Source organism: Phyllostomus discolor, chromosome 3, assembly GCF_004126475.2.
Source record: "Phyllostomus discolor isolate MPI-MPIP mPhyDis1 chromosome 3, mPhyDis1.pri.v3, whole genome shotgun sequence".
In the NCBI taxonomy this organism is placed as follows: domain Eukaryota; kingdom Metazoa; phylum Chordata; class Mammalia; order Chiroptera; family Phyllostomidae; genus Phyllostomus; species Phyllostomus discolor.
In genome coordinates, this window is record NC_040905.2 from 194,202,508 (window position 1) to 194,218,833 (window position 16,326).

At 44.1% G+C, this 16,326-nt stretch overlaps 1 protein-coding gene across 3 annotated transcripts in view; it reads right to left on the reverse strand.

The window, feature by feature from the left end:
- ELP1 (elongator complex protein 1) overlaps positions 1-16,326 on the reverse strand; it is a 59,932-nt gene that overhangs the window by 39,115 nt on the left and 4,491 nt on the right. For all 3 annotated transcript variants that reach the window (XM_028511479.2, XM_036022014.1, XM_036022013.1), the window contains exons 3-12: positions 14,601-14,753; positions 13,174-13,255; positions 11,857-11,937; positions 8,932-9,017; positions 7,039-7,135; positions 6,622-6,712; positions 5,407-5,530; positions 4,160-4,253; positions 1,430-1,660; positions 110-280 (exon numbers count right to left, since the gene is read on the reverse strand). In XM_028511479.2, coding sequence (XP_028367280.1) covers positions 110-280; positions 1,430-1,660; positions 4,160-4,253; positions 5,407-5,530; positions 6,622-6,712; positions 7,039-7,135; positions 8,932-9,017; positions 11,857-11,937; positions 13,174-13,255; positions 14,601-14,753 — 1,210 coding nt within the window. The remainder of the gene's footprint in view (positions 1-109; positions 281-1,429; positions 1,661-4,159; positions 4,254-5,406; positions 5,531-6,621; positions 6,713-7,038; positions 7,136-8,931; positions 9,018-11,856; positions 11,938-13,173; positions 13,256-14,600; positions 14,754-16,326) is intronic.

Genomic DNA, 16,326 nt, shown 5'->3' on the forward strand with positions numbered 1-16,326 from the left:
TAACTTCAAAATTTTTAGAAACACCAGAGCGAGGGCAACACCAAGCTATAACTTGCTCTTTAGAGGAGGAACCGGATGCAGAGCGCCTTGATAACAGCTGTGAACATACCGCACTTATAAACAGAAATCTGGTTGCTGGCATCGAGGACAGCGAGGTCGTTGCTCTTCTGAGGGTGTGCAGAGAACGTGACCTGGTTCACAGGCTGTGGGAGCAGCAGGCGGTAGGTGTACATGGGAGGCGGAACTACACTCTGCCGGAAGACGGTCACCAATACCCTGTCTGCAGGTGAGAGAGGGACAGGAAGAGGGTTAACACCCACGGACGTTCAATGTGTAAAACGAGGCATCGGAACAGTGCAGTACCACTAACTAATAATGGTAGTAGGACATAAACAGCAATTCTTTAAAATAATTTTCGGTGTTTTTTTATCATGAAAAAGCTTACATATCATACAAGAGGGAAAAGGAATGGTATCACAGACTCTGTCTGCATCTGGCTACTGCCCCCTCCAGGCCTGGAAGTCCATCTCTGGTCTTGGAGGTTTCAGGAGCCAGGGGCTAGGACGAAGTCAGAGTTCCTCTAGCTTCGGCCTGCCACCCAGCCAGACTACAGCAAGAGATCAGTACGTTTCAGTTCCTTAAAGCACTGCCCTCTGCATGGATTTGGAAATAGGGCATACATGATTAAGTCCTCTACACAGAATGCATTAATATTAAATCAGTATTATGAACACACAGAACATGAATTAGTACACCAACTCACACTACAATCTTAGAAGCAAGTTTTTCCTTTTGTTACCAGCAAAACGAAAACTGCCTGTTCAGGGGGCTACTGCTCTCCCCAATTTCCTCCCCGTCACCAAAACAAAAACAACACCCCCCTCCACCTCATTCTAAGCCAATCCTCACAGCAGACAGATGTCTGTGACTCCAACTGAACACACTGGGGAGGTATGTTATCGACAAGTATTTTATCAGAAAACAAAGCAACATGGGGCGGGGGTGGGGAGATGATCTAAGGGTCAGGGTCAGTGCAAACCTAAGTCAGGGCAAACGACCAGGATGGCACACCCACAGACACAACACGACTGAGTACCCCCTACCCAGGGTCAAAACTTTCAATGTCTTCAAAGGCTGGACCAGGAAATATGTGAAGACTGTGGATGCAGCACCACAAGGAACTGGGGTGGCAGGCGGGTGTGCAGACGAGGGACCATGGTCCCCAGGTGGGCACATGTCCCACCTATGGGCTCTCCCATCCAAACAAAACAAGTAAATAAAAATAAACCAAACAGCCGAAGCAACCAGCCCACTAAGCAGTCCCCATTGTTTTAGTAAAACCACCAAGTCAGCAGGCACCAGGTACAGGGACCTCTTCCAGGCCCAGGGACCTCTTCCAGGCCCATTGACACCCTTCCCAGCTGCTTACGTCCATCGATGACAGCCACATTCGCCATGTCACTGGAACTATCTCCCAGGCTCCGGTCAGTTGTCCAGTGCCAGTCATAGCAGAGGTAGTGCCAGCCCTGGCAAAGAATGTGCAGCCGGTACGGGGTCACTGGGTCCCACATCAGAGACACAATCTTGCTCTTCCCGCAGGCGCTGAAGGGCAGGCACTGCTTGAGATACCAGTGGTAGTTCCCCACCGTCCAGAGCTGAACTGCAAGGGAAAACCAAAGGAAAGCCCTCAGAGGCCGCAGGGACAGACTTCCTCCCACCCGCTCGAGGGGCACCGGGACAATCTTTTCTTCTTCAAATGACTCTTCCAGCTCAGCCTCTCCACTAATGAGGGTGGAAGGCTGCTAAAACCAAGACAGTGTTGTAGTGAGTTGTTGTTGTTTTTTTTTTTTTTTCTAGAGTTGTTTTAGAAAGAAAGAAAGCTGACAGATTAACAGTTAAAACACTCAATCCAAAAGTTCTGGACTAGCACTGCCATGTTGAATTAAGCTAAAATGCTTATTGTTTTCTCCCAGGTGCTTTGTATGCAGTTATGTGCAAGGTTCTCTGGTATTAGGATTGAGTTGTCCAAGGACATTAGCAAGTAATGATCTTTCTCAACATTTATTAAAAGAGTAAGACCTAATCCTGAAGGGCAGGGGACATGGGGAGGTGTTACTCAAAGGGCACCAACTTTCGGTTATAAGACAGTAAGTTGCAGGGATCTGACATACAGCCTGGTGCCTGTAGCTCACAATACAGCACTGGGCACTTGGAAGTTTCCAGGAGAGTTGATCTTAAATGTTCTTGCCATAACAACAATAAAAACGGTAATTATGTGAAGAGAACCTGATTGTGGTAAACATTTCACAATATATATGTATCAAATCGTACACTGTATATCTTAAATTTATACAATGTTATATATTAACTATAGCTCAATAAAGCAAAAAAAAGACCTAATCACATCAAAACCAATCTCTATAAAACAGATGAAACATGTAAATGAATATCTTGATGATATTAAGAAATTTATTTTCAAGCCCTGGCTGGCATAGCTCAGTGGATTGCTCGCAGGCTGCGAACCACAGCATCGCAGGTTCGATTCCCAGTCAGGGCACATGCCTGGGTTGCAGGCCACGGCCCCCAGCAACCGCACACTGATGTTTTTTTCCTCTCTTTCTCCCTCCCTTCCCTCTCTAAAAATAAATCAATAAAATATTAAAAAAAGAGAAATATTAAAAAAAAATTTATTTTATTTAAACATCTCCTTGCTCACTAATTCTTAATTCACCGATCGCAGCAAATCTAACCCAGTTCTCTCACCCACCTATCGCGGTATTTCTCCCTGGCAGTGAGTTGGTGAGTTAGACTACATGCTCACACAACACATGTCCTGAGCATATCCCAGTGCCTGCCCTTGACGCCCTGTGGTTCTCAACCCCGGCTGCACATTAAAAATCATCTGGGAGCCTTTCGAAGAGAAAAAAAAACACTGATGAACACTCTGCATTCCAACACCATGAATCCGCTGAGATGAGCCTGGAAAGGGCTTTGCTTTTTTGTCCTAGAGGTGTAGCCAGGGCTGTAAACCACTGGGTTGAATGAATGAGTGAATGAATGAGTTTCCTAAGTAACATCTGAGTTAAATAAAAAGTTCTGCTGATAAAGTTTGAAAGCCACTGAGAAATAATCAAGCAAGTGAAAAGATTTATGAATAAAAATGTTCAGCACATTATTGCTGATAATGAGAAATTACAAAACTTTAAAATGTCTAACAGAATGGGATTTAGGAAACTGGCACAAATGAATATCACACCAACTTAAAATAATGCAGATGGATATCTGAAATGGAAATATGTATGTGACAGTGGAAATGTAGTTACAAAACTGCATGTATCACGCCTACATATGTAACAAAAATGAGATCGTGGCTATGATTAGATAAACACATAAAATCTCAAAGGTGAGAAAATTTTAATGGTCATTATTAGAGTTGACAGAATTATGGATTAACTTTTTCCTTCTCATCTTTATTTTCTAATGGTTTCACCTACTACGTATACACTAAAAAATACCTATATTACACAATTTAAAATTCTTACATCTAATCCAATTTTTCACTTCCACAGTGTAGTATTCTTTTGGCCAATGTTCTGATTTCCTGTAGTAATACCATCTAAGAAGTACTGATGACCTGTAATGGTCAATTTTCCATGTCACCTTGGCCAGGCTACGGTGCCAGGCAGTTTGGTTGAACAGTAGTCTAGATGTGGCTGGGAAGGTCTTCTGTAGATGCAATTAACATATGCAATCAGCTGCCTTTAAATAAAGCAGACCATCCTCCATAACGTGGGTGGGTCTCCTCTAATGGGTTAAAAGCCTTAACAGCAAAGGCTTTCTGGAGAAAAAGGAATTCCACTTCAAAGTGGAACGGAGACTCCTGCCTGTCTGCAGACACAGGCCCGTCCTGTAAATTTCAGACAAGACTGAAACATCAACTGCTACCTGAATTTCCAGCCTGCTCAGGCCTGCCCTGATTCCGTTTCTCTACAGACCCCTGACTGATACACAACTGAAATCATCACTAGCCAAAACCTAAGCACCGCCCATCTCAGATTCCACCACAGGACTGAGTACAAGGGATATAAGGGCAATGCCACATCTTCTACTCTGAACTGCATCTTATGGGACAAAAGGCTGAGATGATGCATCATCTTACCATAGGTTTTTGGAGCGGAATTCTCTTCCCTCTGAAGGTCTTCCAACCAAACGGCAAGCACAGTGGAATCTGCGTTCCAGAGCAGGTCGTTTACCTGACAGGAAAAAAGACCTGTCACTGTCCTTTACCTCCGTGTTTACTCTGAAGTCTTTCTGTCAGCGGAACTCCCTGTTCTCACGACAAGCCATCCCACAGCTGGAGCTGACCCCAGCTGTAAATTATTAACCTATAGAATCCTTAAACAAGTCTGTGTGATGCGTGATTTTAGAGGCCTTTAAAAATGCATCATGCTTAAAGTCTTAAAAAAGACTTAACCACCAAATGCAAGGTGACATTTTGGACAATCAAGGACATTTGAATATGGACTGGGCATTAGGTAATACTAAGGAATGATTACTAATTTTGCAAAATGTGATAATAACGTAATTGTGATTATTTAAATAAAAATGCTAACTGTTAGCCCTGGCTGGCGTAGCTCAGTGGATTGAGCTTGGGCTGCAAACCAAAGCATTGCAGGTTCGACTCCCAGTCAGGGCACATGCCTGGGTTGCAGGCCATGGCCCCCAGCAACCGCACATTGATGTTTCTCTCTCTCTCTCTCTCTCTCTTTCTCCCTTCCTTCCCTCTCTGAAAATAAATAAATAAAATCTTTAAAAAAATGTTAACTGTTAGAAATGCATGCATGTTAAAAATACATTTTCTAGAATTTAAAAGAAACCTAGAAAATAAAAATGTGTGTATGTGTGTTTGTGTGTGTACGCCAGAGAATGGTGGAAGGATAAAAATAATTTTGCAAAATGTTGGTATCTTACAAATAATAGGTACCAGGGAGTTCGTGATTATCCCCTGTCAACTTTTTGCATATTTAAGATTACCGTTTGATGTGCATCTGCTCCAACAAAGATCCTAATAGTACACAAGCTGCTTAAGGTTGAAGTGTTATGAAAGAGAAACATATTTATTACTGGAATTATACTTTTGTCAAAACAAACAATAATTACTAACATTTCTATTTCCTGTCTATGTTTTATTTAGGGTGGGAAAGAAATGCCATTTGTTCATTAACAATCTCTAAGGAAAAAATTGCTTTTATTATTTTTAAGGGAAAAAACTCAGTTATAAGCAGCCACTATTTTTATTACTATCTACACTGGAGCCTCTATTTACACACCCACATCAAATACACGCCTTCTCTACAACTGTGTAAGGACCTCTGAATTTGACGGAGAAACAACTCAGACACCTACCTTAACCTCATCTTTGATGAAAGGAAGAGGGAACTGTCCATGGAGAAGTCCGTTTTTCTCAAAAAACACAATGTCCTGCTGGTTGGGTTTGTCCTGCGAGGATGCGATCAAACTGCCCGAGGGCCTGAAAGCAAACCCTTGGTGTTAGAAGGCCCCCAAGGGCGCCCAGCTGGCTTAAACAAAGTACAATGAGGAGAAATGGTTTTCTCAGCAAAGACAAAGAAAACAGAAAAAAAAAAACCAAAGAAGCTTTAAATCCCATGTGTCTCCCGGTGAGCCGGCACCCTAGCATGGGACTAGACGTGCCCAGAGGAGAGAGTGCCTTTGCCTGACCTGCAAAAGCCTCTGCCTCCCCACAAAGCCTCAGATTTAGGTGGCACCTGGGTGGCTTGTTTAAAAACCAACACACTATTTAAACCACTCCATCATAATGTCTTATAAAACCGTAACCTATTTTTCCTTCAAGTAGGTAACTGCAGCCAATATTCCATGCTCAGGTAGGTATTTTTATAGGCTTCTCAATCACCTCATTTAAATTTGTCACTAGGTTTTAATACAAATACATTTTTCTCTGTGCTCTCTCATCCAGCTGCCACTCAAATACCAGTGGGAAACAACGGGTCTAAATCCTAGAGCCCTAGTGGCTTCACAGGCAACGGGCGCTGCTGAGACAGGGTAGAGAGATTTCCTCTGCCTATCCTCAGGGCAGCCGCACATCCCAGGCAGGCTGTGGCCGGCACGAGGAGGGCACGAGGGGGCTGGGCCAAGGGGAGTCAGGCCTGAGTCCAGCCTGCACGCTCCTCCGCAAGCAGTTGCCCTTGGTGTCGGAGTCTGCACAGGGGAAGGAAGCCCTCTCTCTCCCTAGTCCCCTCCACAGCTCCACTGCCCACAGAGCTGTGCCAACTGGGACTTCCCTGCAAAGCATCTTTCTCTGTTGCACACAATGGCTTTGTGGAGACCCTGCCTACAACGTGCAACACGTGTGGGCCTTGGAATGATGAAGACAACTGAGGAAACCCATAATCTACTCTTTAAACTGAAGTCAAGTTTCAGGGAACTAAAAAAGAAAAACACATACAGGCTTATAGCCAAATGAAAAAAAAGCAATTATCTTTTTGTGTTACACAAACACCTAGATCCAATAGGTACCCCCACCCCTAGCCCAGTTCCAAGAAATTCCGAGGAAGGAGCTATAGGATTTCTCCTCCCACTCACTTCCAAGCCAGGGCCGGGCCCAGTCCCGCCACGGGCTCACTGGTGGACTGCAGAGCAAACTCTCGGTTCCACACTCGGACCTTCCGAGCCCCTGTGCAGTAGAGGCAGGGGGAAAAGAAAAAGATAAAAAACAAACTTAAAGCATTATGACAAATGCTGCCAATCAGAACTTTTCAAACACCTCCCTTATTAATAAAAACTGTTTCACAAAGCCAATTAGATTAATCTTGTTAAATATTTGCATCTAACAGGTAGGTAGGAAGTTAGACCAAACGTCCTCAAAGAACACTTTGAAATCTTAGCTCTAAATTCATTAACATCTAAAGCGGCAGAAAAATCCTCAATGAAAAAGAAAAAACTTTCCCAAACTTAGTAAGATAAAACATTTTTTGGCTTAACTGAAAGTTATTTCCATACCTGTCTCTGGACAAACAACACTCACAGCAAAAAACTGTCCATCACCACGCCAGGTAACTCGTGGTCTATGGTCATCCCAGGGCAAAGCAGGCTCGAGCTAAAGAGATAACGAAAGCCAAATGTCACTGGTGGCCTTAAATGGCCCAGAATCAAACAAGATGCAAGCCATTAAATCTTGTACACAAGGTTTAAGCTACCTAGAACACCAGCTTCATAGAAACCTCAAGAATTCTTCTAATAAAAGGACCCTTACATCCATAAATCATCAATAAGAGAAAAGAACTTAAAAAAAAATCCTGTCCTGGCCGGTGTGGCTCAGTGGTTTGAGTGCTGGCCTGCGAACCAAAGGGTTGCCGGTTCAATTCCCAGGCAGGGCATATGCCTGGGTTGCGGGTCAGGACCCCAGTAGGGGACGTGTGAGAAGCAACCACACATTGATGTTTCTCTCCCTCTCTTTCTCCCTCCCCTTTTCTCTCTCTAAAAGTAAATAAATAAAATCCTTTTTTTTTAAATCCCCTTTTGGGCATTAAAAAAAGCAGTCTCCAATCAATGGAAGAAAAGAGCTACAGATCTAGATAGTAAAAACAGGGGAGACTGGTGGAGGGAGGAGCAGGAGGGTATGGGGGGATGAGTGGTGATGAACAGAGACTTGACTTGGGGTGGTGAACACACAACACAGTGTACAGATGATTACAGCACTGTACACCTGAAACCTGTATAGTTTTGTTAACCAGTGTCACCCCAATAAATTCGACAAACAGGAAAAAAAAACAAAGGAAAATAAGTGGAAAATATTTTCCATGAAAAAATAATGTGACCTGAGAAATCCACCAGGTAACTAACACAAGGAAATAAGTGTTGTTTGCCTAAACCTAAGAGAGCAGAGCTCTATCTGTTACGTAAGCTGCACAACTGCGCACAGCAGAGCTGTGCCGGAGGCCATACAGGGAGCCGCAATGACGGAAAAAACTCGAGAGCTCTGTGCTCACAGTCCAAGGGGAAGGCCGGCTACCAGTGTCACTTGCATCTCAATCCTGAATGCCTTGGAGACACAAGCCAGCCCTGCGGGGTTGGGGACAAATCCACCTGAGCACCCAGCATCCCGCTCCAGGGACAGGCCGAATCCAGAAGGCACCAGCCACGTGTGCGCCACGGGAACACACCGGCAGCCTAATGAGGTCTGTTCAGAGGGAACTGCCCCGTGGCACCGAACACAAGGTACCTGATAAAGCAAGAGTCACACAAAACGCAGCTAGAAACAATGAGGGACGGAAAACGTGACTGGGGGACAGTGTGTTACTGACTCCTTTACCCTAGAAGGGCAGGCAGCTCATGGAGATTTCTTCAGATAATACCCACGATGTTTCCCTCCGCCCAGGCCCCAAATCATCCTCAATTCCACTCTCTCACCCCCCACACCTCATCTGTTATCAACAAATCCTGTCACTCCACCTGCCAAATGTCTCCAGAAAGAAGGAAAACCACACGTTTCACCCAGGAGGAAAAACAAAGAATACGTGACATCTACATATGCAGGGAAAGCACAAACTACGCATGGGGCTGACCAACAGTGAACGCAGGACTGCAGCTCCACACACGTACCAGGGAGGGATGCACTCAGGGTGTTATTTCTGATTCCTTTTTTAAAAAACGGAATATTGCTTATACCTATTCTGTACACTGGGAAAAAATGACAAAACAGCTTGGCATTAAAAAAGAAAAACTCTTTCTAGGGTGACCCATTCCCTGTGGTTTTCTAAACAGCTTTCGGTTTCACTAAAGCACAAGACATCTGTTCATTGTTAGCCTCTAACAGGACACCTGGGCTCCCGGGGGATGGCAGAAATCTTACTCCTTCCAATCAAGTTTCTGTGTCCAGCAGACCAACCTTACCATTGGCATCTGAAAGGCCGCTTGCCTGCCCTCTGATCCGTGGAACTGGGTCTCCTTCTGGCCCCATCCAACAGTGACAAACTTGCCTAGAGAACAAGTGGTGGAGAACAAGCGAGACAACCAGTAAGCTAAACGAAATGAAATAAAAGCGGTTTCACTGCTACAGTCTTCAAGAAGTTAGGAACTGGTTACTACTTGGGTCCTGGGACCCCTCAATAAATGGACCAGCAGCCAACAAAACCTATGCTCCACACTACATGCCGCAGTATTTTGAAGACTTCAAAGTGCCCTAATTTTGGACAGAGCTTTACTGCCATCACACATATTCTTAATCCCCTTGATGACACTCAGCAATCCACCCCACTTAACAAGTAAGAGGAATGAAACATGGAGAATTTATACGATATATCCACTGATATCAAGACATAAAACAAGACAAGAGTTGGGAGTAAAATTATAATTACAAGCATCCAATTCACTGAGTGTTCCCAACCTCCCAGTGAGTGGAGGAAGGGACAGGAGAAGACGGAATGCAACCCCTCACACAGACAGACACTGAGACGCCCAAGTGGCAGAGGCCAAAATTAGGACACAGGGCATCTGCCTTCCAGGCTGAGGTTCTTCCTAAATCATAATGCTTCCCTTACGTAAAATGTGACGTCAGAGCTGCTGGAACAAAGCAGCCCCCTGTTCCTGGAGGTAGGATCCGGTACCCACTTGTGAACAAGTACTACAGAGGTGCCCCTCAAAGCACTGGCCAGACCCAGGGCCCAATACTTCCCTCCCACCGTTGAGTCCGATGCTGATGAAGTGGGCTGTTTATAAATTATGGGTCAGCATGACCATTTCCTATCTACTCTGCATTGACACATCCAAGTACCGTAGTACTTCAGAGCTTACCTTGCTTCTGGGTACAAAGAGCAGCACTATCCTGTGCACACACCTGGGCTTCTACCTCAAAGTTTCCACAGAGAGACAAAGGACCAAGGAGTGAGGGAATCAATGTTCCCTCACTCAAGGGAACTTTCCCAGTGCGATGAGACAATAAGCGATGGGGCTACCACCGGAATCAGCAACCTACGGCCTGCGTCTGCTCTGACAGATCAGCTGTTACCGAAACACAGCCACGTCTGTTCCTTCGTGTGTCTTCCGCAACCGCTTTCACGCTGAAACAGCAGAGCTGCGTGGTTGCAACAGAGACCATATGGCCTGCAAAGCCCTTAACAGAGCAAGTCTGTCAACCTCTGAGCAAGTTATTTTCTGGTTAGAGGAAAAATATCTGCTCACCACTCCATGAGTGATTGTTTTGCACCAACAAAGACATTTCTAAGATGTTAAGACCCTAACCTAGACTCCCTTGCTCCCCTTGATTTACTCTACTGAGCATGTTATAAAAAAGTCGGTGGGATTAGCCAGGCCCAGGGCACTTTCCTGTGCAAAGGTGTGCTGTCTCTGTGACTGTCCTCAAAGCCGGATGTCCCAGAGTACCGCCCTGGGTCTACACTCTTCCAGCACCAGCGGCTCCCTGAGCAAGTTCGCCTACTCCCAGGATTGTAAAGATTCCTGCATGCCAATGGCGCAGCCCCTGACACCTGCCTGCTTCGCGTGGTGACCCCACAAGGCCCTGAAAGGAGCCCAAAACAGAATCCTCCACCTTCCCTCTCCCATCCCGGCATCTTTAGTCCCGCCACCTGAGCTTCTGACTGTGGCCCCATTAAACTTCCTTCTTCACCTGACATACCCAAGCTGACTGATTTCACTTTCTAAACTCTTATTTCTCACATTAGTTATAGCAGGAGAGGAACCATGCACATATATGCTAAAAAAGTTTCTCAGTAAATTCCAAAACATATACTCCCATCCTTACTGAGGATCAAATCTTTCCTAAATGTATTCTCTCTTTTGGCCCACACCCGCCTTCCTCATCTCTCACCTGCTTTCCTACAGCAACCTCGGACCAGGTCACCCTGCCTCTTCCCTCTGCACCCATCACTCCGCCAGTCCTGCGTCCTCATAATCTTTAAAGGCTGATCATCTATAACTCAATGTCCAAATTCCCTACCAAGCTCAATTAAAACCCATTCTCTTTATCTCATTTCTCACTCATGTCCTGTGCACCACTGATGCATAAGTGTTCACAGTTGTCTGAACAAGCCATGTTGTGGCAAGGCTTCTGTGTGACGGCCCTGCCTTGAATGGCTTCATTCACTTGCCTGGACCACTCCCCCACCCTCAGTGCTCCTCCACCCAACACCAGTTCAGCTAGCACTCCGCATGGGTCGCCTGTCTGAGAAGACTTTCCTCCCCGTTACTCCCTCCCCTTATGCCACCCTAATGCCTGCACATCAAGCACTGAACTGGTGGGACTCCTTAAGAGAAAAGCCAAATTATCCAGAGCACCAAACAGCGCCGAGTTCACACCTCCTCAAAAATTATGACTGAACAAATTACTTTTGAATGAATAAATGAGCAGTTTTCCCAAATGACTTCTCAGAGTTGTTGGAACAAGAAGCATGAAGTTAGACCTCAGCAAAAGTTAAAAATCAGCCTTCTCTCTGACCTTTCTTGTGTTCTCCCCAAAGTTTATCCCAGAAATGCTTCTCCTCACTCTAGCTAGTGTACAATCCCTTTCATCCGACCTCCAGACTATGCTTTTCCCAGGTTTGGGGCAACAACTACCTAGGTGATCCTACACAGATTTCTGTTCCCCAGGTTACTGACAAAGCCAACTCTCAGACCTGAGAGGCGCCAGAGGTATGCCTTTCAAGACCTGGGGTGTGCTAAAGGAAGTGAGCAATCAGACAGTTAATAAATGAGAGTTCAAGCTTCACAGTTCCTTGGGTTTAGGACATGATGTAGAGTGCAAGAAAGCGATCAAACCTGAGAGGAACTTCAGGTCACAAAATGATTCCAAGTTACACTCACTTTCACCAAAATCACCCTGGTGGATTTGCTTTTCCATGATTGGTTCAAAGTCTTTTGTCATCATAATCAGGGTCTGTTGACCTTGGAGAAACACAAATAAGAATGACTTCATTTTCATGTAACAAATTTGCCATTCCATAAGTATCAGTGGCACTGGAAGCTACAGAGCTGGTGTGGAATTTATAGTCAGAACAAGGCAGACAATTTATTTAATGTCAGGAACCGCCTTGCCTGGTTTCAGAAGCTGTAAACCACTCCCCCCCCCCCCCCCCCCCCCCCCCCGGCAATAGCTAAGGCTGAGTAAGAGACCTTGGGATCATAAGTCACTAAAGAGACAAAGATTATCTCCCTGGCGGGGACAACAGCTCTGCCCTTTTACTTCACCCTGCTTGGCCCCGGGCGGATGACTGGTTAGCCAATGACAGGTAAGATTCCTCAAAGGAAGGACGACCTAAGACAGGCATGGTTGCGAAGAGACCCTCAGGGAAGGACTTAGGGGGCTACAGAAAAAGAGGGTGATAGACCCTCATTCCTTGGCTTTGACATAGCCTGGGTCCTCATTCTGTGTGTAAGAAGTCTCCTAATCTCTTGGCTGCCTTACTTCCCCTGCCTGACTTAAGCCTGAAACAATGTGGGAGAGCTGAGCAGCCCTGGGCAGGAACAGGCAGTTCCCCAGGGCGATCCGTCCTGAGAAAGAATGCATAAAACCCTGTGAAACCTGCTTTGCTCAGGATGCCCTCAATGTTCTGATAAGGGTCCAAGCATGAAATGAGTTTGTTTCCCAAAGTTTTATTGCCCTTTAGCTAACTGACCCTGACTCAGAATAAGCCCTCCTAGTTCTTTGAATGTTATCTATTGTTTGATCCTTACTGCCTGACAATGACTGATGAGCTTTACCTGAATTCCTGTGCAAACTGAACCCAATAAAGGCCCAATGAGGAACTGGCTCCTGGCCCTTCTCCTTTGAAGAGATCGGCCACCTTTCCACCCCAAGCAGATCATGTTTTGGTAGACTTATTCTCATCCATGGTGGCTGGGGGTGGGGGGAAGCCTTGTGGGCGGAGCCCCCCCACCCACCACAATTCAAATGTTTTAACTCATTTTTTTTAAAAAAAAGCTCTTGACATGGTGCTTATTCTCAGCTATTTATGTATGTAAGGCTAACATGAAAGTCAATAAAGTCCTCTTCTCTAAATTATAATGCTGATATAACTGTTCACAGAAAATTTCTGAAACCTAAGCAGCCCAAAATGTAGCCCTGTGAGATACCAGGGACCATGTTTTGTAAACGTCAGTGGGGACTCCTGGCAGGCTCACCTGTAGCAAGAAGCAGCAGCTCTTGGTCAGGACTCCAGCTCATGACGGAGATGCCGCTGGCTACACTCCCAACACATTCCAGCTGAGACGGGCGGAAAAAGATAAGGGAGATTTCAAAACTCCACTGTCTCAGTGAATAGTCACTGCGCCCTTAGTCAAAACAGTTAAGAACAAAACACATAAATGTAAACTTATTCAATAAACACAGGAATGATGACAGGGAAGGGGAAAGGCTAAAAAGAACGCGGGGAACAAACGGTGAAAGGTGTGCCTTATAAGGCACGGTGAGGAGCACGGACTCTGCCTTGTTCCCCTGAGAAGGCACTGAGAGGCCACACATGGAGAGGATGTGCACCCTCCGATCAGATGGATGGACCGAAGGAGCCCGGTCATCAGGAAGAAAATGCTATAAAATGTTTTGAAAGTAAAAACATGCTTTTTAAATATGAGAAAATACTATTTGAATTGTACTTGATGGCTTTGGTATGCCTTACCATCAACTGAAAGTAAGATTTAGTATTGCACTAAGTGGAACGGGTGAAAGCGAAGGTGTCAGATTTAGACTGCCAGGGTTCACACCCCCTCTGATAATTAACTGTCACTCTTCAGCCTAGTTCCTTAAGCTCTCTGTGCCACAACAGCCTCTAGTGCTAAAGAACGGGAACACAATCTACTGCCTAAGGTTGCAGTGAAGAGTAAGTAAAATTTTACAAGAAAAGCACTCAAAAAAGCGCCTATCGTGTTGTAAACACTGCGTGTCAGCTACTATTATTATATTATTAGTAATATTATAACTCCTACTGCGTGAGCAATGTTAAAGAGATCACAACAAAGGGAGTAATTCAAGACATTTAAAAAGAATCAAACAACAGTGTGAAAATCTTGCTATTCAGAAGGTAAGAACAGAAATTCAGAAAGTCAGCCTCATGCTCGAGTAGAGAAAGAGTCTAATGGCTGAAATCTGTCCCCTCTGGTAACCCTAAAATATGCATTGTGACAGTGTGTTACTACAGTACCTGTCGTTCAGGGACTCTGAAGTTGGCCATCAATGAGAGACTTAATCCGCAATCGTAACAGAAAAAGTAAGCCATATAAACATTTCACAGACTTTCTAATTGAGAAATATAGGTTATAACTCATGACCAGATTTTGGTAAGAGGTGAGCTATACCACTCAAGAATGGCCAGGATTGTTTTTAATGTAATTATTCTGATTAACAAATGCGGTAGACAAAATTGAGTTTTACAAAAACCCTGAAGTACAGCTAAAGCCATGCCAACAATTTTTTAAAATACATATGTAATGCAAAGACTCTAATTCGCAAAATGCTTGAATATCACAGCTCGTGAATTTTTAAGCTTCTATGCAAAACAAGATCTTGTTTGAGGACGAGTGAGGGTTCCTCCTCAGTGGACTCTGGCACTTACCTGGTGGGTGTTGAGATTGCAAAGTATGACGTCACCAGAGGCCGTGGCCACACACACGGACTCCTGATCCAGCAAGTCCTGAATACCAACCACGCAGCCGCTCCCATCCTCCGGGAGAAAGCCTTCTGCCACTAAAGGGACTTCATTTCTCACCTTTCACCAGAACAGATACACAAGCAAACTAAGCCAATCTACTTCCAAGAACAATTCATAACACTTCCACAAGTAAAATACTTTTCAGTGCTTCCTTTATAATATAAAAGCTTTCAAAAACGATTTTTTCTAGATTAAAATCCAAACTTCCACTTGAAAACTCTTACAACCCTACCATATTTAATAAAAAATTAATGCAAACTTTTTGCCAAGCAAATGCAAAATAAAAGCAAGAAGTCTGGTCTCTTTAAACGTTTCCAATAAAACATGAAGATAATAACTATGATTTCCTAAGATTTCTATGTATGGAGGAAAAGGACTAAGAATGTAATCATCTAAAATACATTAGTAGCAAAATATAAATAGGGGACGATATTAGAATCAACCAAAAGAGCTTTTAAATATACACAGAGCAAGACAAAAGTAGGTTTATAGCTGTGAGTATGGGAAACAATTTATTCATGTATTACTATTTCCTAGTCATTATATTGTTTTCCATACAAACCACTGTAAACCTACTTTTGCCCCACCCTGTGTGTATGTACCATATTTTGCCGTGTATAATGAGCAGCCACGTTTTTGGCCCAAACTTTCTGGGGAAAAAAAGCTTTCATTTTAATTTTTTTAATTTCAATTATTTTATTTATTTATTTATTTATGTGTTTATATTTAGATACTTGTTTTTTGTATTACAAAGGAATTTTAGCATTTATTTTTGAACATACAGATATAGTTATTGCTTTCTAGAGTTACACTTTTAATGCATAAGCATAAATAAAAGAATTAAAAACATTTATATAGATACAGAATTAGTACTACCCATATATAATGCACATCCTTATTTTTCCCTCAAAACTTTGGGCAAAAAGTATGTATTATACACGGCAAAATATAGTGTGTGGGTAGTCTGCCTGGAAAAAGTCCAACCATGGTTAATATGACAAGAATGGTTTGCACAACACTGATGTAACCTGGTGGCCAAGGAGAGTGGGCTGGATGCACATGTGTGAACAATGACAACTTCACGGTACTAGTCAGTGGGGGCGGTAGATGCCATTCAGTGAGTATGTGCACTGTGTGGCTGTCACATCCAAAATGACTGAGTAGAGCAATGAATCTGCCATCAAATGTTGCATTAAGCTTGAACATTCCTCCACAGAAACTATTTGGATGATTCAGAAGGCCAGTTCAGATTGGCAGCTTCATCACAACACACCTGCTTAATGCAGCACATCTCGTACAGAGTTTTTTGGTGAAATGTCAAATCACCCAGGTGACTCAGTTCCACTACAGCCCAGATTGGGAGCCCTGCAACTTCTGGCTTTTCCCAGAACTAAAATCACCTTTGAGAGGGAAAAGATTTCAGACCATCATTGAGATTCAGGAAATTATGACTGGACAGCTGATGGCGACTGAGAGAACTGTGTGAGGTTCCAAAGCGCCTACTTTGAAGGGGACGGCAGTGTCATTGTCCCATGTAGAATGCTCCTTGTATCTTGTATCTTCAATAAATGTCTATTTTTCATAGTATATGGCTGGATATTTTCCAGACAGACCATTTGAGAGAGAGAGA